The 25710-nt window shown below is 41.2% G+C and overlaps 1 protein-coding gene across 1 annotated transcript in view; it reads right to left on the reverse strand.

Moving 5' to 3' along the window:
• Nucleotides 1–6706: 6706 nt before the first annotated feature.
• Nucleotides 6707–25710, reverse strand: part of LOC139735357 (uncharacterized) — a 107869-nt gene continuing 88865 nt past the window's right edge. The window contains exons 28-29 of the mRNA XM_071646106.1: nucleotides 20908–21013; nucleotides 6707–6929 (exon numbers count right to left, since the gene is read on the reverse strand). Coding sequence (XP_071502207.1) covers nucleotides 6776–6929; nucleotides 20908–21013 — 260 coding nt within the window. The 3' untranslated portion in view covers nucleotides 6707–6775. The remainder of the gene's footprint in view (nucleotides 6930–20907; nucleotides 21014–25710) is intronic.

A 25710-nucleotide genomic window follows, 5' to 3' on the forward strand; every position in this document is an offset into this window, starting at 1 on the left:
TGTATACACCAAGTTTTAGGACAGTACCTTGAGGCATTGCATAGATATGGGGGAAATAGTGAAATGCTTAGAATTTGACCTGACCTTTTGCCTTGAACATGTGCACAATTAAATCTAGTCATACATACATATGCCAGGTTTAATTAGGATACCTAAAACAGTTTTTAAGTTATGCTGTTCACAAAACTAACTAAAACTATCACTCAATGTGATCAATACCCCCACCTAGCACTGAGGAAGTTAGCTTTAATAACCAGCAATTACTTTGTATGCTTTTTATTGAAAAAAAAATGTTACTATGGCAACGTATTGTTGAATAGGACCCTTTTTACAGTGCAGGGCTGGGCCGAGCCCGGGCCGAGCCGCGGCAGAGCCTGGCCTCGATTGTGGTACTCGACCCCACAATTTGGCCATATACACTGCCGGGCTCGGCCCAGGCTTTTAATTCAAACCTTTCAATACTTTGTCGTAGTGGTGCTCTGCTAGTAAACAAATGACTATTATTGGGAACGCGCCGGTCGCAATTTGGTACTGCATTTGGCCCAGTTTGCGTTTACAGTGAGAAAAGGCCGGGCTCGACCGGCCGTGGCCGAGACTACCTCAAGAGCTTGACCAAATGCGCGGCCGATTTTGGTACCGCATTTGGCCTTTAGCGCATTTACAGTGAAATGAAGGCCAGGCTTGGCCGCGGCCGAACCCGGCCCTTTCACTCACTGTAAACAGGGTACATTATGCTCACTGATAGTCATATGTGCCAAAACTCAAGTGAAGTGTTCAAAACCTGAGTAAGATAAATGAATTGGCAATTTCTATGACATTCATTTAACAAGGCAAGTGCCATAATGTGTCTCGCCCATTCGCGTACAAGAAATTGTACGCGAATGGGATATAACAGATAAAAAAAAGGAGATAACAGATAAAAAGAGATATCAAAGGGTAAAAATTTACGGCTAAAAAGAAACGTGCCATAAAAACTTAACATTGGGCCCTTAAAATTCATTGACCCCTGCCTGTGACCTTTGACCTTGTGGTGACTATCCACTTCCTAAGGGACATCTACCATCCAAGTTTGGTCACAAACTGACCTATATGGATCATAAGTTATGACCCATAATAGAAATGCGCCATAAAAACTCAACATTGGGCTCTAAATGTTCATTGACCCATGCTTGTGATCATTGACCTTGTGGTGACCATGCACTCCCCAAGGGACATCTACCATCCAAGTTTTGTCACAAATGGAGTTATGGATCAAAAGTTATGACCCATGATAGAAACGCGCCATAAAAACTTAACATTGGGCTCTAAAAGTTTGTTGACCCCTGCTTGTGACCTTTGACCTTGTGGTGACCATCCACTCCCCAAGGGACATCTACCATCCAAGTTTAGTCACAAATGGAGTTATGGATCAAAAGTTATGACCCATAATAGAAATGCGCCATAAAAACTTAACATTGGGCTTTCAAAGTTTGTTGACCCATGCTTGTGACCATTGACCTTGTGGTGACCATCCACTCCCCAACGGACATCTACCATGATCCAAGTTTGGTCACAAATGGAGTTATGGATCAAAAGTTATGACCCATAATAGAAACCCGCCATAAAAACTTAACATTGGGCTCTAAAAGTTTGTTGACCCCTGCTTGTGACCTTTGACCTTGTGGTGACCATCCACTCCCCAAGGGACATCTACCATCCAAGTTTGGTCACAAATGGAGTTATGGATCAAAAGTTATGACCCATAATAGAAACGTGCCATAAAAACTAAACATTGGGCTCTAAAAGTTCATTGACCCCTGCCTGTGGGCCTTGACCTTGAGGTGACCTTCATATATACTAAAATGTGAAACTTTGTATGACCCCTCTTCCCTCGAAGTTTGATTGCAATTGAAGCCCAGAGTAAAAAGTTATTGAAGTTTTTGTAGCGTTACGGACAGACGACGGACGGACGGACGGACGCCGTAGGCGATCCCTTAGTCTTCCCTCACCTCTGGTGGGCTCGACAAAAATGCTGTTACCATGGCAACACAATGTTTGACATTTAAAACAAAAATTGACATTAAGATATTTTATGATTTTCATTCAAATTGTATGGTTACCATGGCAACATATTGTTCAACAATGATGAATGATGAAGTTTGCACATCTTTGTACTGTAGTGGTCAAACATGTCAAATTTCAAGCTAAATGCTCAAAGACTGGGGAGTTAGCTGAATCCAAAGTACAGTATGTCCCCACAAAAATCATGATCAGATTTTCGAATTGATAACACCCAATTTGATTGACCTGTCTAAACGCTACTTCAGGGTCTTAAAATATAACATTTTAGCTCTATTTTGCAGAAAACCGCATTCAATTTGGTCAAGCGGTCACAGAGAAATGTAGATTGTTGTATAGCATGTCATGAGTCTGATTCTTCCAATTTTAGCACTTCGATGCTCTTGTGTTGTTGTTGTTGTTGTTCATTTTCCATCTGTGAAGATGGCTGGATAGCCCATATTCAGCTACACTAAGCTTGAATGTGGGGTGGGACCACTTCACCGGGTTAGACACCCTGCTCTTTTAGATGAATGAATGAAGCGGGATCTTTTACGTGCATGAGCTGTGACCCTCTCATACATGGGACCTCCATTTTATGTCCTATCCGAGGGACAGAGTGTTTTGCCTCTTGCTAGAGGGGACGGTATGTTAACACACAACATTGCTCAGTCCAGACTCGGCTTCAAACCCGGGCCGCGTGATCGTGAGGCAGACGCGCTACCGACTGAGCCAACTCACCGCCCTGAATACAATAGACAGAACTTGGAGGGAAGAGATTCCTGACATCCTCTACAAAATTCCTCATTTCTCTTTGACCACCGAAGCAAATCGAATGGGGTTTTCTACAAGATGTGGGAAATGAGTTATAGTTTCATACCCTGAATTTGTATTTAGATTGATGCACTATTTTTAAAGATATCATTGCGGAGGGTCCCATAATTTTTTTTGGGACATACGGAATTTTTGTATGATTTTCATTCAATATATAGGCCATTCTCCGAAAAAGTGTGCAATTACCGTTGTACAAATGACAAAAATTCAACCAGAGAGATTTTATTCATTGGTTATCAATCCAGAAATCCCTTAGGAATACAAAACAATCAATGGGTGATTTTTGAGAGCCTATATATTTTCTAGAAACATTTCCAAACGTAGAGTCCTTTTTTGCATGTTAAAACCAAATATCAGATACGTTACCAGAGGTAACATCTTAGAAAACTGCTGATTGTCTGCAGTTTTCTTGCTTCAAAACGGCAATGCTGATGTAAAACTACAAGCTTAACCATCTACAAACATCATGGAAACATTCTGGAGTCAGCCTTGATCTAATCTGTAATAAAAATGATCGTAATTTATAAAATGAAGGCTAAATAAACATCAAGAACAATACATATTTCGGCTTTAAATATGTTACCCTAATCTAACTTTCTACTTACATTTAAATTATATCAATAATCTCATTGATTATGTATGAAACTTTATGAACAAGCATTATACTTCTCATAAATAGCAAATGCCAGGTAACATCTCTGCCAGATTAAATACATTTCGGATCGAAAGAAGAATGGTGTGTGGTAACGTATCTGACGCATCAGACGTTCCGTTAGTATATAATTTTCAACCAAACACCAATCATGCCAATATATTAATTCTAACTTGTAAGAACATCACAATATGATTGTTTTTGTTAAAACACTGCACTTCTAAAAGTAAAGAATGTTCTCGTCATACATAGAAGATTAATAGATAACTCTTCAATAAAACTTTGAGATGTACGTGAAATGAGAGAGCCAAGCAGGCACAATCCACAATAGTTCTTTTCTGATATAGTTCCGAAATTTTGATATTATGATACACGGAAGACGGCAAGAATGAAATTGGAAAAGATTTATGCAAATTATATGCATGAATTCAATTTTCCTTTGTTCCTGTCTGTAATAAATTAGGTCTCAAGAACCAATAAGTGATGGTAACGTATCTGACAAAGTATTTATGTTCATTGACAAAATAAACCACCGAAACATGTGATTCAAAAACCTGATGCAAAACATTTGACATCAAATCCTATTGTCATTTTCAGAATATAAACTTGCATCGAAGGCAGTGTTCCTGACTCTAACAATAATACTAACCCCATCTTATGTAGATAAGATGCAAAATTATAACTAGAGCACTCGCAATCGAGCACATGTATCCATCGAACCCATCCCATACCCAATCTGGATTACTTTTCAGGTCAGAATGTTGTATAATATGGCAACTGTCGCAGGATGCAATAAAATCCGACAAGAAATGAGGCTAGTATATATAGCACATACAAGGAATATGACATGTCATCCCATAAAAGTAAGAACAATGAGAGCGCTGGCAATGAAAGCTTTTGTTACCTAGAATAACTCCCCATAAATCTCCATAGCAAGTTTGAATTAAATCTGACAAGAAATGTGGCTTATACAGCTTGTACAAGAAATGTGACATGGCCTCGAAGTCAGAACACTGAGGGCACTGTCACCACAAACTGTGGTGTCCTTCATGAAGAATGACCACCCACACACCTCTTTAGCAAGTCTGAGTAAAATCCAGTAACAATGAAGTTATTGCCTATTAAAATAAGCATGCATTTTTGCAAATTTTGACATGATCAGGGTGACCTTTGACCCTGTAAAAGGTGGAACAGTGAGGGCAGCATTATCAATAGGTGTAGGTGTATACATTTGACTATGATACATTTACATACCAAATGTGAAAAAAATTGGTCAAAAAACAACGCCAGCGTCGCACACACAAGCAGACCCTATTAAATTTACCTTTTCATGTATAAAGACAGAACAAGCGAGGGCACCACCACCAAAAACAATATAGGCATCTTCATTTCACTGTGATACACCTTTTTGCCAAATTTGAAGAAAATCTGATAAGAAATGTGGCTGATAGAGCACACACAAGAAATGTGCATTGGCATCCAAGTCGGAACACTGAGGGCGCCGTCACCACAAACTGTTGTGTCCTTCATGTAGAATGACCACCCGTACATCTCCTCAGCAAGTCTGAATAAAATCCACGGAGTAACAATCAAGTTATTGTATAAATAAGCGCTTCTGCAAATTTTGACATGATCAGGGTGACCTTTGACCCTGTAAAAGGTGGAACAGTGAGGGCAGCATTATCAATAAGTATAGGTGTATAGATTTGACTATGATACATTTACATATCAAATTTGAAAACTAGAAATGTCGCTAAGGCGACTGGTATACCTCCGCATTTGATTCTCCTAATAGGTCTATAGCACATGTGGACAATGTGTGACTACATTTTCACAAAATTGGCAAAATATCAAAGGGTGTGTACAGTTCTGGTCACGGGATTTGCAAGATATTCAGAAACCACTCTATGATGTCAAAGAGCATGCAATTCTAAGGGGTATCAAAAGTTTATTTGATGAAAATCGGTTTTGAAGTGGCCGAGATATCCAAAAATAAGGTGAAACAAAGAGATCCTTATAAAGTTGTGGCCTGTAGTCTTTTATTATGATCACTTTTTGGGATATCTCAGCAATTTGAAAACCAATTTTCATCAAATAAACATTGAATCCTTCTTTATCACATGTCATTGCTCTTTCATATTTCATAAGAGGTTTCTCATTATCTCACTTAGGAATGTAAAAAACATGAATCCCCACCTCAACCTGTACTGTACAGCCCCTTTAAAATGACAAGTTTGTCGCAAATGTGTTGAATGTTCACCTTCCTTGACCTAGGTTTAAGTGGATGAATAGGAGAGCATGTATTTGGGGATTTAAGGACTTTAACTTGACTTCGACCCATTCATAAGTTTATGCATTGAGTAATTTTCAAGGTATGGAGAAAAAGTGCAATTTCTGTATTGAAAAGTACATTGTTACCATTTTCATCTGGCCTTTGACCCTAAAATTCATAGGATAATCACTGTCAGGCAGAACATGCATAAACATGTAGAAAGTTTCAAGATAACATGAGCCACTTGCGAGATATCGAGGAAAAAGTTAGTTCAGCACTTTCACTTGATCTTTGACCTTTTGAGGCAAAAAAAACCCAACAAACTTTCCAGAGAATCTCTATTAGGTTATACTTGCATACACCAAGTGTAAAAAAAATAATCCTGATGGCATTGCATAAACATGACGGAACATGACAATTTTGAAGTGTTGCCCTTGAACTTTGACCCCTGACCTTTGACCCCATGAACCCTAATTTGTCTAGATAATTACTGCCAGTCAGTACATGTATATATACTATGTTCCATGAAGACACCTTGAACAATTTCCAAGGTACGGAGAAAAAAAGTGAAGTTTTAATATTTTTACTTGACCCTTTGACCTTTGACCTCATGACTCCAAACTTTCACCAGAGAATTTTAATTGGGTAATACATGTATACACTAAGTTTCAAGAAAATATCTTCAGGCATTGCATAGATATGGTGGAAATAGTGAAATTTTACGTATTTGACCTTGACTTTTGACCTTTGACCTTGAGCATGTGCACCCAAAAGTTGATAGGCACAACTTCACCCCCTAATACACATTCATGCCAAGTTTCATTAGGATACCTCGAGAGGTTTTTTAGTTACGCTGTCCACAAAATTCATTACGGACGGACGGACGGACGGACAACCTGAAAACATAATGCCTCCGGCACCACTTCGTGGCGGAGGCATAAAAAAATAAATGGTTGTTATTAATGTAGTATCATATAGTATCAAAGACTCACTGCTTGGACCTTCTCCAGATTTTTCTTCTCCCGCAGAGCTGCTTCAGCAAGAGGGATGAGGACATGTGGATATCGGATACCAACAACCCGCTCCCCATCGCTCAGCTGCACCCTGACAACTTTCATACTGCTCTCAGCCTTACTGGAATGGGGAGAACAAAACAGTTACAAGATAATAAAGCAAGCCTTATATGAACAGCTGATACAAACAGAGAAGCAAACCGGGTGCACGTCACGAGACCGACACCCACGAGTCATACAGCCCACAAGTTATACAGCTCACAAGTCATACACCCCACGAGTCATACAGCTCACAAGTCATACAGCCCACCAGTTATACAGCCCACGAGTTCGACATTGAGTAAATAAAGCCCACGAGTTCGACATCTAGTAAAATAAGCCCAGGAATTATACGGCTCACGAGACCGACACTACGCACAAAAGGCTCATGAGACCGACAGTAAGCAAACAAAGCCCACGAGACAGACACTACACTTAAAAGGTCCACGAGACCGACGCTACGCATACAAGGCTCACGAGACCGACATTACGCAAAAGAGGTTCACGAGACCGACACTAAGCAAAGAAGGCCCACGAGACCGACAGGATGAACAGCGCCACCTATCGACCAATAAATTGTAAAGGGTGTCCTGATACCTGTAATAGCATAGGAAGGTATGAGAGATGGAAAAGAAGAGTTGCCATCTCTGGCAGGGTGTTACCCCATCAATTGCTCCCCCCCCCCCCCCCCCCCCCCCCCGAAATGATCAGGATCTTTAATTGTGTTTGCATGGGTGTGTGTTTGTGCAAAAAAAAATGAACAAAGTACAGTAAAAGTATGTAACAGATCTTTCTACAATAAACCTGCGAGGGTGTTGATTTAGTATCAATTAAGAATTGAAAATAACGTAATCGTCTATTAAGGTAGCGTTAGGGATTCGGAAAAAACCAGATGCATCCATGAAAACAGCTATTATATTTCACGATAAAATGTACTGTTCGGAAGAGAATAACACAAGCCACAAAATTGAGGTAAATCCCTGCGACAGACATCATAGTTACAGAGAAAATTACAAATAGATCTTACTGCAAAACGTCAAAGCAGGAGAGTAGAATATCTAAAATTGAATAAGTAACTAGTGAATCGGGAAAGAGAAGAGGTAAAATTTATATCTTGTCCATTTTCTAGCTAAAAACTGGTAAAGCCTATTAAAAATAGCACGATGGCATTATCAATGCTCTAAATTAATCCATACATCGTTATTGTCCTCTTTTAAATTAATTTGTCTTATTTGTCTTTTGGGGGGATGAAGAATACTAATTCGTCTATTTTTTCTTTTCTTGGGTGGGGGGGGGGGGGGGGGGGAGGGGAGCGGGGGCATGAAGAATACAATCCAATTTGTCTACTTGATAACAATGTCGCTCCCTGACACTCTTGCCCCCCCCAAGAAGTATGTAGAAATACATATTTGATGACGTTCATAATTATTTAGATGGTCACCATCTTTCAATTGATAGCGTTACGAAATTACACCCGCCAGTATGTTATTTTTCCGTTCATGGAACACCCTGTACAGGTGATTGACATGTAGATGGCGCTGTTTATCCTGTCGGTCTCGTGGGCTTTCTTTGCCTACTGTCGGTCTTGTGGGCTTTCTTTGTTTAGTGTCGGTCTCGTGAGCCTTTTTAGCTTATTGTCGGTCTCGTGGGCCTTTTTTGCCTACTGTCGGTCTGGTGGGCTTTCTTTGCTTAGTGTCGGTCTCATGAGCCTTTATTGCTTAGTGTCGGTCTCGTGGGCTATGTTTGCTTAGTGTCGGTCTCATGAGCCTTTTGTGCGTAGTGTCGAACTCATGGGCTGTATGACTCCTGAGTCGTATAGCTCGTGGGCTGTATGACTCATGGACCTATTATTGATGTTGGTCTCGTGGACCGTATGACTCGTGGGTGTCGGTCTCGTGGGATGCCCCCAGCAAACCTGCATATTTGGTGAATTGGTGGAGGGTGAAGGAGAGAATAATATAATAGCCATAAATGCACACTTTTTAGTACACTAGTAGGACTTTGCAACTGATTGACAAATCGCCCTACATTTCACGTAAATAAATAATCACTGCATTGATCAGTATTTTAGTGGTAGCAATGATAAAAAAATCATAGGTGTACATACTCGAGCAGGATTCGAACCTACGACCTCCTGATCTCAGGACAGGCGTCATCTCCACTACACCTCCGAGCTTTTGCCCGACAGCAAGTGTTGGTTCTAATCCTTATAGCATGCAGCGGATACTGCGTAATTATTCAAATTCATGAAATTCTTCAGTCAAGATGTTTTCATTGCAACTGACTGACAAATTGCCCTACATTGCCGTAAATATCAATTCGAACTTAGGTTCGAGTCCTGCTTGAGTACAGTGTATGTACGCCCATGATTTTTAATCATGGCTACTACTTACACACTGATCAATTCAGTGCTTATTTATTTACGTCAATGTAGGGCAATTTGTCAATCAGTTGCAATGAAAACATCTTGACGTAAGAATTTCATTTTTTAGACTTCATGTTGGGGTGTATTTGGGAATAGAGTCATGCAAATATGTAAGGGAAAGAGAGTGAACTGAACTGATGTACTAATAACAGAATCTTAAAAATACTCCTTTTTTTTCCCTACTGGCTAAGGAACAAAGAATTTGTGGATGTACAGGTAGTGCATCAAGCTGCGATGTTGCCCAGAGTGAATCGCTATGAAGAGCACTATCCTGAGCGTCTCACATCCACACAATGCCAACTGTACCTAGAGGGGGTATCTCACCAGGCTTGAAACTAGTTTGTGTCCAGTTTGCGACTCAAGATTTTGCTAGTTGAACTGTTTTTTTCTCTGTATATGCAACCAATTAGAGAAGTATTTGGCTGGGTCATGGCTAATTTCTTTTGCAATGGGAGTAGTTCCCATCAGAGATATCCAAAACACCAATGCCAGCTATTTTATCCTGTACGGGGCCCCAGACAGTAGCCCCAAAGTGCCCCACCCCCCATAGGCCCTACGTACAAACACACACAAACGTTGATTTTATTCAGCTGAAAAGAGTCACGGCTTATTTCTTTTGCAATGGAAGGAGTACCAATCAGAGATATCCAAAACACCAAAGCCAGCTATTTTATCCTGCACGGGGCCCCAGACAGTAGCCCCAAAGTGCCCCACCCCCTATAGGCCCTACGTACAAACACACACACACACACACACATTGACTTTATTCAGCTGATAAGAGTAACAGCTAATTTCTTTTGCAATGGAAGTAGTACCCATCAGAGATATCCAAAACACTAAAGCCAGCTATTTCATCCCGTACGGGGCCCCAGACGGTAGCTCCAAAGTGCCCCCCTACACACACACACACACACACACACACACACACACACACACACACACAATAGTTTCATTCAGCTGAAAAGGGTCACGGCTAATTTCTTTTGCAATGGAAGTAGTACCCATCAGAGAAATCCAAAATACCAAAGCCAGTTATTTTATCCTGCAAGGGGCCCCAGACGGTAGCCCCAAATTGCCCCCTTACCCCCTCTCCCCTCCCCCCCCCCCCACACACACATTGATTTTATTCAGCTGAAAAGGGTGGCGGCTACTTTCTTTTGCAATCGGAAGTAGTACTCATCAGAGATATCCAAAGCACTAAAGCCAGTTATTTTATCCTGTACGGGGGCCCAGACAGTAGCCCCAAAGTGCCCCCTACACAAACACACACACACACACACACATATTGGTTTCATGCAGCCGAAAAGGGTCACCGCTAATTTCTTTTGCAATGGAAGTAGTACCCATCGGATATCCAAAATACCAAAGTCAGATATTTTATCCTGCACGGGGCCCCAGACAGTAGCTCCAAAGTGTTTTGCTTTCTTCTCTTCTTTGTCTTCATCTCTTCTTCTTCTTAAATATTCGATCCCTCGTCTTCATGTTCGCGACAACGACAACATCCTTATCATCATCATCAGTTTTGCTGTTCTGGCAAACATTTTCCAGCGTTTCGGCTACGTTCGATTTTAGAGCGGCGAGAGCAGAAGACATGCGTAATTAAGTCTGGGAAAGTGTAGGAACAGCGTAGCTAAAGCGGCCAACAGCGTTATCGAAGCAGGAATGAAGCGTCGCAGGAACAGGCCTTGATTTTATACGAGAGTTGAGAGTAGAGAACTTAGTGAGAGCGTCGTTAAAGCGGGAAGGATGTGCTTTGATAAAGAAAGCGGCGCAGCAGCGGGACCACATCGGTGTCTGGTTTAGACTACTTCCCGTTCTTGTGCTGCTGTTACAGCGGTCAGAAAAACCTGGAATTGTTTAGCTCATCTCGCGGTATTTACACTGTCACTGCTCTCTCCCCGTTTGAGCTACGATTCAAAATAGGTCAATCTTGATGGGGAGATGGGGAAGAAATTTTGAACCAGTTCAAAATTTCTTCCCGATCTGTAAAATTGCCAGATCCAACCCCATCACCCAAACGCTGCTGCTACGATGCTCCCAGTCCCCGTACACTTTTGCTGCTCTCTCCCGATCTGACAGATTGAATAGATTGGGATGCAGGTCTTGATAGTGGAATTACATGTGGGGACACTTTAGGAACACTCCGTGGGGCCCCGTACAGCTATAACTAGTTTTGGTGTTTTTGATACCTCGTTGAGTACTACTTCCATTGGAAAAGAAATTATAGCAGTGATTCTTTTCACTTAGAATGAAATAATACGGGAGCACTTTCCAGCTACTGGCTAGGGGCCCCTTAAAGAATAAAAATAACTGGATGGGTTTGTGTTTTAGGTATCTCAGCTGTTAATTCCACTGCCAAGGAAAATAGGCATACATGACTCTTTTCACCTAAAAACGCTTAATTCATATGGGGTGGGAATACCTTGGGGCTATACCTGTCAAGGGCCCTGCATCTGGGCCAATTTCGCACCTCTTTTAATCCAATTCTTTAATGCTGAATTAAATTTAGCAAAAACTTCGCCTCGATAACATGGTAGTTCAATGTCATGATCTCTTCATTCAAATTCATTTTGAAACATTCACATTACCTCTAACCTTATTCTAAATAACACTTTTTCAACTGAAATCCATATATAAGACAAGCACCATTCCACTATCCGTTCATTCATAAATTCATAATGATACAGTCACCTGATCACATGCTGCGCTCGTTCATTCAAATTGATTTCTGGGCATCTAATTTAACATGTTCTGCAGTCAATTAAACAGATATATTCAGCTTCACCTCTTTCCTTATTTTCTTTCATCGTAATTATTGTTTTGTAAGCATCATAACATTTAATGTTTTTGTATTCGTTTAAGAGACTTTGACAACAGTTTTCTTTAACGTGCTTATTGAATTCGAAGAAGTAAGAAGCCACAAATTATCTGGCCGTTACGAGCGCTTTATTACGAGCGGTCGGCCAGTTCCAGGAAGTCATGGTTATGATCCTCAAATAAAAAAAAAAAAAAAAAAGAATAATTCTTTCCATGTCTTCTAGAGATATACGTCTGTATCTATTGTGCTGTCATGACTATAAAAATGAAGACAATCTGCATTACTGGTACATGTATAGGCCTATAATGACATGTATATGAAAGAGAAGGAGCGTTACAGAACAACCAAATCCAATTATACTAGATAAAAATATGATACTTTTACTGATAACAGTAATTTATAGATGAAACAAAAACACATATAGAAAGACACGTTAAAATGATCTCACCATTAAAACAAAGAAATAGCATGATGTAAATTTGAATTTGACTGTCTTTCGCGAAATTTAATGACTGAAATACCCTTTTCGGCAAGTCAAGGCGAATTTGAATGAACTAGGGTACCAGCCAATTTGAATACCCATTTTACGAATTCGAACCTTCTATCATATGAACCGACAAAAGTGTGAAATTGGCTGGGAAAACCTAACTGGCTTTGATGTTTTGGGTATCTATGATGTAAACTAAGGCCTACTTCGATTATAAAAGAAAAACAACTATGACTCTTTTCAGCTAAATGATGTCATACTGTATACGCTATATATTTTGCGGGGGTTTTATTTTCGCGAATTTCGCGAGTCGGGAGCTATTCGCCAAATTAACAACACGCGAAAATATTACCTTCCAAAATGAATCCCTTGCCTTGATGATACGAACATTTCAGTACTAGTATACCATGTCATGGCTTACCGAACAGACCATGCTGGCTAAGCTTGTTTACGTACATATAGCACGTCCACGTCTACTTACGAATACTGTAGAGAGCCAATCCATTATCCCAAGGGGACCACTCGTCAGAAATCTAGCGCGATGGACTTAACCACTTCAAAAATGTTGAATTCTAAATTACTAGTTCGCAGAGTTTGGTAAAGTATTTTTCATGCAGTGTATAACTAGTATCATTCTTATTTGCTAGTAAGTTGAAAATTCACACTTTCTTTGCCACTTCATATTTTCTCTGGTTCCCCAATCACGAATCTAACCACTCGCGAAAATGTGTGACAGCAGCAATTCGCGAAAATTTATGTACGCGAAAATTATAGCGTATACAGTAATAATTATGTGGGGGAGGGGCACTTTATGGCTACTGTACTGGGCCCAGTACAGGATGAAATGACTGGTTTTCGTATGGTCATCTCGGTTGTGCACTATACAGAAGTATGCTTCCTTTACAAATTTCTCGGGTGTTTTGCTACTGTAACCTATAGGACCCCGTATACAGGATAAGATGACTTGCTTTGGTGTTTGTAATATCTCTGTTGAGTAGGCCCTGATATTTACGTTACAAAAGAATTTGTACGACCATTTTCAGCTGATTCACAGTACATGTATAATGGATGGGACACTGTGGAGCTACTGTCTGGGGCTCCATACAGGATAAAATAACTGGCCTTGGTGTGTTGAATATCTCTGATAGGTACTTCTTCCAGTGCAAAAGAAATTACCCGTGTTTGGGGCTATACTGTCTGGGGCCCTGTACAGGATAAAGATAACTGGCTTTGGTATTTTGGATATCTCTGATGGGTACTACTTCCATTGCAAAAGAAATTAGCCATGACCCATTTCAGCTGAATGAAACTAATGTGTGTGTGTGTGTATGTGTAGAGGGGGGGGGGGGGGAGGGGGCACTTTGGGGCTGCTGTCTGGGGCCCCGTACAGGATAAAATAACTGGCTTTGGTGCTTTGGATATCTCTGATGGGTACTATACTTCCATTGCAAAAAAAATTAGCCATGACCCTTTTCGGCTGAATGAAACTAATGTGTGTGTGTGTGTGTGTAGGGGGGCACTTTGGGGCTGCTGTCTGGGGCCCCGTACAGGATAAAATAGCTGGCTTTAGTGTTTTGGATATCTCTGATGAGTATGCCTACTACTTCCGATTGCAAAAGAAAGTAGCCATGACCCTTTTCAGCTGAATAAAATCAATGTGTGTGTGGGGGGGGGGGGGAGGGGGGAAGGGAGCAATTTGGGGCTACTGTCTGGGGCCCCGTGCAGGATAAGATAACTGGCTTTGGTATTTTGGATATATCTGATGGGTACTCCTTCCATTGCAAAAGAAATTAGCCGTGACTCTTTTCAGCTGAATAAAATCAATGTTTGTGTGTGTTTGTACGTAGGGCCTATGGGGGGTTGGGCACTTTGGGGCTACTGTCTGGGGCCCCGTACAGGATAAAATAGCTGGCATTGGTGTTTCGGATATCTCTGATGGGTACTACTTCCATTGCAAAAGAAATTAGCCGTGACCCTTTCCAGCTAAATAACACCATATTTGTGGGGCCCTTTGGGGCTACTGTCTGGGGCCCCGTACAGGATAAAATAGCTGGCATTGCTGTTTTCATGATAAGTACACCCAAAGGAACAATATCCACTAACTTTTGTCCGTGGCCCCCTCGGCTGAATAAATCCATTTTTCGGTGCCCCTTTTTGTGGCCCCTAGGCTTACGGTACAGGATGTGACTTGCCAGCAATTCATTTTATTGACCCTTGGCCACATCCTTATATAGTGTGACCCTTTTCAGCTGAATAAATCTTCTGGGACCCCGGTCTATTATTAATGCTTTGATTTCTTCTCGGTTGGATTTTTGAATTCATTGTTGTGTAATCTTCCAAAAAAAGATGTCACAAAACTTCAATGGTTGCAAAATTCTGCTGCCCCACTGTTAACTTTTACTAATAAGTTTGAGTCCATGTCACCAGTTCTCCGTTCCTTACATTGGTTACCTGTAGAAACAAGGCAATCGCCAAATTGTGTCTTGCCCATTCGCGCACAAGGAATTAATATTTGTTATAACTCCCAGAAGTTAATTGACCTGCTTATGACCTTTGACCTTGTGGTGACCTTCAACACCCTAAGGGACATTTACTATCCAAGTTTGGTCACAAACGGACGAAGGGATCAAAAGTTATGAGCCATAAATGAAATGTGCCCTAAAAACTTAACATTGGGCCCTAAAAGTTCGTTGACCCCTGTCTGTAACCTTTGACCTTGTGGTTACCTTCAATTTCCCAAGAGACATCTACCATCACCCAAGTTTGATTGCCATTGTAGCAACACGTGCTGAGTTACGTGTGATAAGAGAGTCTTGCAAGTAAACTTTAACGTATGACCTCAAATGACCTTTGACCTTATCATGTGACCTCTTACGCCACTATAACATGAAGGTACCCCCAGTGCATCCATCACCCAAGTTTGATTGCCATTGTAGCAACATGTGTCGAGTTACATGTGATAAGAGAGTCTTGCAAGTAAACTTTAACGTATGACCTCAAATGACCTTTGACCTTATCCTGTGACCTCCAACGGCACCATAACATGAAGGTACCCCCAGTGCTTCTATGACCCAAGTTAGGTTGTAATCCAAGCAACTTATGTGAAGTTATTTGTCAAAAGAGAGTCTTGCAGGTAAACTTTAACATAGAAAAGAGAGTCTTGCACATACTCTTTAATATATGACCTCAAATGACCTTTGACATCATCACATGACCTCTGACAACACTATAACATGAAGATACCCCTAGTGCTTCTATCACCCAAGTGTGGCTGCCATTACTGTAACAGTTGCCAAGTTATGCATCATAAGAGAGTCTTGCAGGTAAACTTTAACATTTGTGACGGACGACGGACGGAAGACGGACGGACGACGGACGGCGGACGGACGACGGACGACGGACGGACGACGGAATTTGGATCCCTTAGTCTCGCCTTCACCTCCGGTGGGCGAGACAAAAAGGATTATTTTCAAGATTCTGTTATTAGTACATCATTCAGTTCATTCGTTTTTCCCCATATACATAAGTAATTCTGTTAAAAAATACAATCTGACACGAAGGCTACGTTAATCATCAGATACATTCTCCCTCCAAACACCCAAAGTAAAACGTGGGTATGGTGATCGTGCTTTTTCCGTTATGGGACCAAAATTGTGGAATCAGTTACCTCTTCAGTTAAGGGAACTGTCATCTACAGAGTCATTCAAATCCAAACTTAAAACTTATCTGTTCCTTTCATACTGACGACTGTAATTGCTGTATGTCATTAATGTTTGATCAATATTGCATTTTTAATTGGTACATGTTGCATTCTTTATTTGGTATATATATATTTTTGTTTACCATTTTCTTCTTTGTTGAAATGTTTGAATATGTATATGCATATAAATATATGATATCTTTTCATTTTTGAATCGCCATGAGCACTAAAAAGTGGACCTATGCGCTATACAAGTAGCCACTATTATTATTATTATCATTATTATTATTAGTTGCAGAGATGTTTCCTGGAAATTACAGAGTTTCCGAGGAGTTGTAAGAAATGTACACATGTTCAATTTTTTTTGAGACTTTCTTCCAGTCTCTGCGACGTCTCCGAGACGTCTCCATCAGTTGCTGCGACATCGTGGAGACTAATTATATCCGCGACTGCTGAGATGCCTCCGCGATGTCTCCCTGATGTCTCCAAGACGTCTCAAAGACGTTGCTGAGACCTGCTGGAGACCAGAAAAATTGGTGAGAGGTCGCAGAGACGTCTCCACAACTCTATTTGACCTATATTTGACCTATTTACGAAACCACGTGACCCATCTGCGTGCTGACATCCTGCCTAGACACTCAAGTCAGTTGATCCTGCAACGGCTCCATCATATTTGAAACTTTTTGACACCTTTTTGACACCTGCCATTACTTCTACCAACATGCCACCCAAGGCCAGTGGGGGCCGCAAGAATCAAGAATCAAGTTGTTGTAGAAACTGTGGCTGCTGAGGACGCATGCCATGCCAACATGGCCAAAGAGGCCAAACAATATCTCTGGAAAGAGGAGCATCAGCAAATGTTGATGGACTTCTGGGAGGATACATTCATTTGCGTTACAATAAATAATTTGTGCGAAATATAGTATTCTTTAAAGAAAAGTATAGTTATATGCATTCAGATTGTGTGTTACTGTATATATTTCAATAAAATGTAAATTCAACAAAATCCATTTATATAATAAGGACAATAAATGTGAGCATGCATCTCAAAACCAACCAAAAAGCGCCAGGACATAATATTTTTAGTTAATATCAAATTATAAAAGGAGATTTTTAGCTTTAAAATGTTTAGGTTCAACGAAAACGGGAAGAGAACCCAAGCTTTCTATTCGTTTCAAAGAACCCTACTGCTTGAAGCATTGTGCTGGGAGCTGGTGTGCCAAAAATAGGACATAACCTCAGAGGTCTATAGAAACCATTGTGAAGGGTTTATCAGATTAACCTGAAATTTAGTTTTTATTTGCTATTTAAACACTCTCATAATGATTATCTAAACTTTTGGGGTCATGGCTTTCTCTTTTCAAAAGCTAGTACGGTTCATAACAGGACAGTTACTAGAATCAGTCTATGTTGGCATGTTTTCCCACTCATTTAGAAAACTTACCACAGACTGAAAAATATGACTCTCGAAAATCTGCTTAAAAACTTTACTTCCCATTTGTGTTATATCCCCAAATTTTGCAATGTACAAGAAGAAATGTAATTTCTTTCTGAAAATATCAAAAACTAAAAACCAGACACGTTGATCAAAACCGCTATTTCTAGTTGTACTGCAAAACGGATGTCTTCCCAGGCCCGCTGCCTCTAGAAACTGCTTTGCAAACAAATATGGCCCATGAAACGATACTGCTTGTGTTGAGAAACTGTCAACATGCTGCTCTAGACAGAGGGTGGAGAGTGCCACCCTGTATGGCTGGCCACAGGAGGTGAGAGTCTTGCTTGCCGGCACAGAGCGATGATTATAAAGGGCCAATGCATACACACACTGCTAACCTTAGAGCGTGCTGCGACACCTTTGAAGCAAGGCACCAGGTCTCTCACCAGTTTGACCAGTACCGAGACATAAGCCAGTTTGTAAGTCCACTTTGCGCATGAGCAGGAATGGTTCATTTGTTCAAACAGGCATGTTGGGTTTCAAACTTACTTTGATAAGCATCTGAGAATACCAAATATTCAAATAATTCTTACAATTAAAATTTACAAATAAAATTCAAATGGGTTCCAAACTTATTTCTATAAGCATCTGAGAATACCAAATATTCAAATAATCCCTACAAAAAGAACTTTCCAGAACATGCCTGTACACATGACAGCAAGCCTGGTATTGAGGAAAATCAATTGGAGGCTTGTTTAATGCCTTCAATGCAAAACAACAAAGGGATGCTTCAAGAGTCCGTTGATGGACCATTCCCTTACAGAATTCTAAGCTGTAATTCTGGTCATCTGGATGCTGGAAGTTCATTCACTGTTTGAACATGCATTCCATAAATTGTCCCACAGGACAAGATTTTGCATTAATACATATATACTTAACCCGTTGATGATGAATCCCGAGTATACTCGGGCAAGTGTTTATGGGAAATGTGTGTTGTAGCGAAATCAGCCGCCATCCTCAACAGGTTAAAGGACCAGTGAAGTGCTTAACCAACTGAAACGGAGAAAAGCAATTTGTACAAAAATGCACATGAGCTACCTCAAAACTGGTGTATATGCAAGGTACAAGTGCATTTGGTGTAAATCACAAATCTCCCAGGGTCACACATTTGGTGAGCGCTTCGCTAGTGCTTTGCTAGGGACCCCTGGACTAGGGCATGCACACAGTAGCTAGACCTCAACCTTACTTCACCTGTTAAGGTGAAGAAGGGATGACCATAGGGCTTTGATCCATATTTCATGAAGGCGAGTGAGAGGGAGTAAAAGCTGGGAGGGTGTGACCGGTGCTAGGACTGGGTATGACATAGGGAAGCAAGGCTACACAAGGGGCAGAGAAGGCTATGGTATAGAGAGCCAGAGGGGCCCCAATTGTTGCCAAAGCAGACGGAGCTCGTGAAGCCTCATACTATCTAAATACATAAGACAGTCCAGTCATGAATTCCTGGAAGTCAGGGCTGGAATCCTCACTCTGTCCCCCCGCTGCCGGCTGTGATAGGGAGGGGAACCAACACCCCCCCCCCCCTTACCAACCCTTGACTCATGGGAAGAAGAATTAACGCCTTCTGAGCCAAAGGAAGATGGTAGGAGGGGACACACAGTATGGGAGGTAGTGTCACTGAATACCTACCAGATCCAGCTTGGAATGGAGAAGTTTGGTCTGATGACTTGGGTTTGCTTGTTTGTTTGTTTGGGGGGTTTTTTTGGCCATAAAAAGAAACCAAAACAAGTTATCATTATATACCTAGAGGCTCCTGAAAGGTACAATAAAATGCCACTTTTGAACGGTGTTTGAAGGTCATGATACAGTTGTAGGTTGTGGCCACTCAAAGGCAGTAGAGATGCCAAGTTTATCAATTTAGCAAAGCAACTGAAGGGGGGGGGGGGGTGCAGGGTAGGTGGAGCGAATGTGCCAACCCCCTTATTGGGCTTTTTCATTTTGGAAGTAGAAATCATGCAATTTAGCACACATTTACAATACATTAATTGTGAAATAAGTTCATAAGGCTGGTTACTGAATCAGGATGGGGGACATATCTGTCAACTGTCTGACATTTAGGACAGTGATATCACTCTTGGTGACAAATTGGTGCCAAATCATCAGTTGCCAATTAGCCATCGTTTGAGAAAGATGACAGCTCATCGTCGAAACTGTCACAGGTAAATACAACCACTTACTATTGGATGTGTTTAAAGAACTCTTTATCTGAGGGCTTATATTTGGGGTTACTCAAGATAAGAAATCCAAAACACAAGACCAAAGGCCTAATAAAAAGTGTTGAAAAAAATTATGATGGCATCAGAAACTTGTGGCTACTCAGTGGCTGTAAGAAAAGTCCCCGAAAATTGCATACACAGAAATGCATACATGGGACTATGGAGTGGTCGTGGCCTAGAAAGGCTAAAATTGTAAATTGATCTGTTGATTACACTTATAATTTGGGAGACCCAGGGTACTCTAATCTAGTTCTGGGACTATCGCTAGACCCTAGAAGATTATAAAAAGGAACAATCTCTCCGAAAACAGTGAAAGGGCTAGGAAAAGGTGAAGGTACTAAAGAGCTCTACAGAACATGTATGGAGGGACAGTGGCAAAAGGAAAAAGAGGATGCAAGACCATTTGCAGGCAGCTTTTACAGGGCAGGGTGAGATCTGGGGTGATGTAGGATGTGTCAGCAGGGCTCCTTTGCTTTATGTCTTCATTTTGCAGGACAGAGGGTAGCATAAAAGGATATGATGCACTACAAAGGCACAGCAACATTATACCATAAGAATCTCTCATGAGGCAGATCATTTCTCTGTACTTAGTTGTAATTTTTGTGCATCTGTGCATCAGCATTTCAGCTAAAATATGCCATGATAAAGCGGATTGTGATTCTAATTAAGGGGTGAAAATAACATTCACAATTTGTCACGCTGAACTGTAGCACTTAAGCGGTGTTCCCATCACAGTCCTAAAGCATATATGTAAAGTTCCAACTTCCGTTTGAAATGTGAAAGAGTTTGAGGCATGAGGTCATGAGGTGTCGTCCCACACATGAGTGGCAAGAACTGGATGTAACAATTTTAACAGGTGCATTTAGTCTAGTGGGATTGGGCACATTATCCATGGAGGATTCAGAGGTAGTTTGAGTCTCACCTCAGCTGCATCCTTGCAGCATGATACTGAAGGGTTGTCTCTAGGGAAGTCATGAGTGTCAGGGTACCCCCACAGATTAGGTCCATCTGGTAGAGACGACTGCCAACTGAGGATTATAACATATACACACAGATCACATTTACAGGCATTAAGACCAGGATGGTTCTTAAAGGGATGGTACAGTACTGGTGGAGATGAGAATTGGGCATACAACTTTTTGCGAGATTCCAAGAAAACACTTATGAAATAGTACAGAGCATACCATTTTAAGAGGAATTCAAAGTTTATTTGATGAAAACCGGGTTTGGAATGACTGAAACATGCAAAAAGAAAGTAAAACAAAGCGATCGTAATATAAGCTGGGTCCCACACTTTATAAAAATCGCTCTATTTCGGATATCTCAGCCATTTCAAAGCCAATTCATTAAATAAACGTTGAATTCCTCAAAGAATTACATGCTCTTTCATATTTTTCATAAGAGGTTTCTCATTATCTCATCAAAAAATGTTAAAGACCTGAAATTAGGTCTCAACCAAAACTATACGATCCCTTTAAAGTGTATGCATAGCGTAAAATGAAAATGTTCATGCATTTCATGTGACCAGACATTAGCTGAAAATAAGAGCACATATTTTTGCTTGCTTTATGTACCTGGGGTCCAGTCAATGTCCTGCTTTCCATGGATCAACAAGAAAAAGTAGAAATTACGCGGTGCGTAATATATGTCCCCGCCGGAAGTAGCATTTAGTAGCAAAATGTACAATATAGGTAAAAAGATCAAGGTCAAAGGTCAAAGAAGTCAAAGGTCAAAATTCTGTGTAGAAGTTTTGAAGCCGTCACCTAGTGCCATCACATAAAGCAAACGGAATCGAAATCGGGTTAGAAATGGCGAAGGAGTAGCATTTTGTAGTCAATGTACAATATAGGTAAAAAATCAAGGTCAAAGGTCAAAGAAGTCAAAGATCAAAATTCTGTGTAGAAGTTTTGAAGCCCTCACCTAGTAACATCACATAAAGCAAACGGAATCGAAATCGGGTTAGAAATGGCGAAGGAGTAGCATTTGGTAGCAAAATGTACAATACAGGTCAAAAATCAAGGTCAAAGGTCAAAGAAGTCAAAGGTCAAAATTCTGTGTAGAAGTTTTGAAGCCCTCACCTAGTGCCATCACTTCAAGCAAACGGAATTGAAATCGGGTTACAAATGGCGAAGGAGTAGCATTTTGTAGCAAAATGTACAATATAGGTAAAAAAATCAAGGTCAAAAGTCAAAGAAGTCAAAGGTCAAAATTCTGTGTAGAAGTTTTGAAGCCCTCACCTAGTGTCGTTTGCATCTAGTGCAAACGGAATCAAAATCGGGTTAGAAATGGCGAAGGAGTAGCATTTTGTAGCCAATAATGTACAATATAGGTCAAAAATCAAGGTCAAAGGTCAAAGAAGTCAAAGGTCAAAATTCTGAGTAGAAGTTTTGAAGCCCTCACATAGTGCCATCACATAAAGCAAACGGAATCAAAATCGGGTTAGAAATGGCGAAGGAGTAGCATCTTGAAGCAAAATGTACAATATAGGTCAAAGGTCAAGGTCAAAGGTCACAACTTAAATTCTGTGTAGAAGTTTCAAAGTTCCCATGTAGTGCTATCATATAAAGCAAACAGAATCAAAATTGGCTCATAAATGACAGTGAAGTAGCAAATTGAACATTTTGATCACACACGGACGCACAGACGGACGGACGGACGACCTCACGGTGATATACTTGTGTGTCTACCCCTTTGTTCTCCCTTTTGTTAAAATAGACACACAAGCAAAAATTTTAGCCAACACAAGCCTGACGGAATAAAGGCCATCTATTGTGCACTATTGTTCTCCTAGCCACACAAGCATACTCTCGTTAGCACGGACGGACAGACGGACGGACACACAGACACACACACGTACGGAGCCCGTTTCATAGTCCCCTGCTCGAACTCGTTCGGCGGGGACAAAAAACATATAAAATTCATCTTGCCCAGCAGAGCGCAAATAAGAAATTACCAGGTACTCAAACAAAAATATCTACATGTACATTTACAGTACATGAAGATGGTATCATTCTTCCTGTTCTCAACACATGCATTAATCACCTTACATATTATCTCCAACTGCAGTTTCCTCTCTGAAGCAATTCAAGTAAAAACTAACCAGTTGGGCGATAGAAAAATGGAGTCCCTCAGAGTTTGTCATGGCAAAACACTATTCAACATTTACATCAGTTATGTCCATCTACAAGCCCTTGTACCTCCTCATCAAAGTGCGCATATGCAGACAGACAACCTTGCACTCCCGCATTCAAACAGAAGTTGGCTGATGGCAAAGGAAAGGTACTGTCAATCATCAGACATGAATGTTCTTGCTGCATACCAAAGGACATGTAAACTAAAGCTGAGTACGACAAAAATCACTACAATGCCTTTTACCCTGAACACAAAGGAGGCTAATTGGCAACTTAGGGTAGAGCTTGACGGCTTTAATAGTGCTGCCTTGTATCACTACCCCAACTTTATCTTGGGGTGAAACTGGAAAGACAACTTACTTTCAAACTACACATTGATAGCACTTTGTGGCAAAGAACATCAAGGAAAGATCTTCTGCTGTGCCATCTTGCTGGTTCTTCCTGGGGAGCTCATACCAGAACCCTCCGAACAGGCAACTGCGCACCTGCTCTTTAATAGTGCCACAGAATATGCTGATCCAGCATGGAGCAGGAGCAGCCATGTTAGAAAACTGGATGCTACCCTTAAAGGCGCATAGTCCTGGTAGTGTAGAGGGCGCTGTTGATGATACTGCCGATCACCGTTAGCATTGATACAAAGATTGCCGAAGTTGAGCTGTCATCAAAGAGTTAAGCACGTAGGTGTTGCTAAGTAACGTTGCCTTCGTTGTCTTTTCTGTGCATCATGCAGTGTGTAGTATTGCCAGGGTGCATCATATGTGCTTCTTATTATGACATCACAAAAGAAGTTTGCTAAAGCTGTCATCCCCCTCAGCCGAATCATGAGCTGAACTGTGATCAGACCACTGACTACAGTGAATCGGACTTCTTCGGACTTGGGGAAATGGGTCACAGCGTAAGCGCTAAAGAGGAGTCGATAGCATAGATCTCTATAGGAAACTTGCGCCATGCGCCCGCGTACGCATTTGACTAAATCACTGGGACCATGTGCCTTTAAGGCCCTGTCACAACTCTCTAAGCAAGCAGTGTGTGTGACTTGTGGGGAACATTTTTTGCTACCTGGAGGTCCCTGCAGATGGCCTGCACCTGACAGTACCTACGTAGCACCATTTCTTACTCGTAGTTGCCTGAAGGTGTGCACGCAAGTTCAATTTATCCGCAGCCAAGTTTTGAGCATGTTCAAAACTTGTTTCGGGTGAGTCACGGGGAATTGCCCGCAGAGGTCCACATAGAAGACCAGTAGAAGGCCCGTATACGTAGTGGCTGCAAGTCACAGGCAGTTAATCTGCTTGAAGTATGTAGGTTGCCTGAGGATCTGTGGCTATGCGCAAAAAAAAAAACCCTGTGTCATCTGCAGTCATTCTATGAGCATAATACAGGTGTCTTACTGGCAAGGAACTGTGTCAATACTGCCAACAAACCTGCATAAATAACACTATGAGAATGATCGATGAATGCCTTTGCCCAACCCATGTGAAGTATCCGCCTGTTCTGTCTGAAATCATTCAACTAACACTTTGTAGGGAACATCACATGTCTGAACTGGACAAGAAGTCACTACAGGACACATCTCATCTTCTGCATGCCTGCATTGCAACAGCTCAAAACTTTGGCCGCCAATGCCTACGCTCTTGTTGGCCTTCCAGTTACCAAGCAGCATTACTCCCAAACTCCAACTTCAATCTAATGGAGCAATGAAAACATGACTGGCAAGAGACGGTAAAGCCTGCACAGTTCCCAATCCAACCTGGTACAAACACACCACCAGGAGTTGATCTCTTCTCGCAGCGAATGGGTAACTCTAAACCGCCTGTGCATTGGAGGTTGACGTTTTGGCGCCAATATACCACCAATGGGGCCTTTGTCCATCAGCAACTTGCGCATTGGAGTTTGACATTTTGGCGCCATCATACACCAATGGGGCCTTTGTTGATCAGCAGCTTGCATGTGTGGTGCTCCAGAGCAGACTGTGGACCACATCCTGTCCAGTGCACCAGGCTTGGCCCTCTTGGGGGCCCTCCCATCCACTTGACCAACCCAAAAGTGATATCCTGGACTGGTTACGGAAGCTTTGTGACGCAGTGTACGTAGCAGCAGACCTTATCCCCATGAAGAAGACACCTTGCATAAATCAAATGGGAAATATTCCTTGTGTGGAATACCAGTAATTACTCTGCCAATTATGCATAATACATGTACATGCAATTTGTACTAATAATAATGGCATGCCTCTGCCACATCGCATTATTCTCACAACAGGTCTGTAGTATGTCTTGACATGATTGGTAAAAAACTGAAATCACATGTTTGAAAGTTCGATGGCACAACCCAATGCATTCATGTATGTGGAAAGTATCTATACATTCCTTGAACCAGGTTTTATATAGATGGCTTATTTGCTTCAGAGAGCAAGTATTTGGGAACTTGAGCATTTTCACTTGATCTTTGACCGATGCCTTAACCCATGGTCAACACCTCTCTTGAAATAAATGACTAATTGTCTAATTCACTAATAACAAAACAGTAACATTTCGAAATGATTACCTAACCTTTGACCCCATAGTCTAAAACTTTACCTATGTAATTTTTTCCTA

The sequence above is a fragment of the Diadema antillarum genome, unplaced genomic scaffold, assembly GCF_040938485.1.
Source record: "Diadema antillarum isolate AM-2024a unplaced genomic scaffold, OU_Dant_1.0 scf00000027, whole genome shotgun sequence".
Classification (NCBI taxonomy): domain Eukaryota; kingdom Metazoa; phylum Echinodermata; class Echinoidea; order Diadematoida; family Diadematidae; genus Diadema; species Diadema antillarum.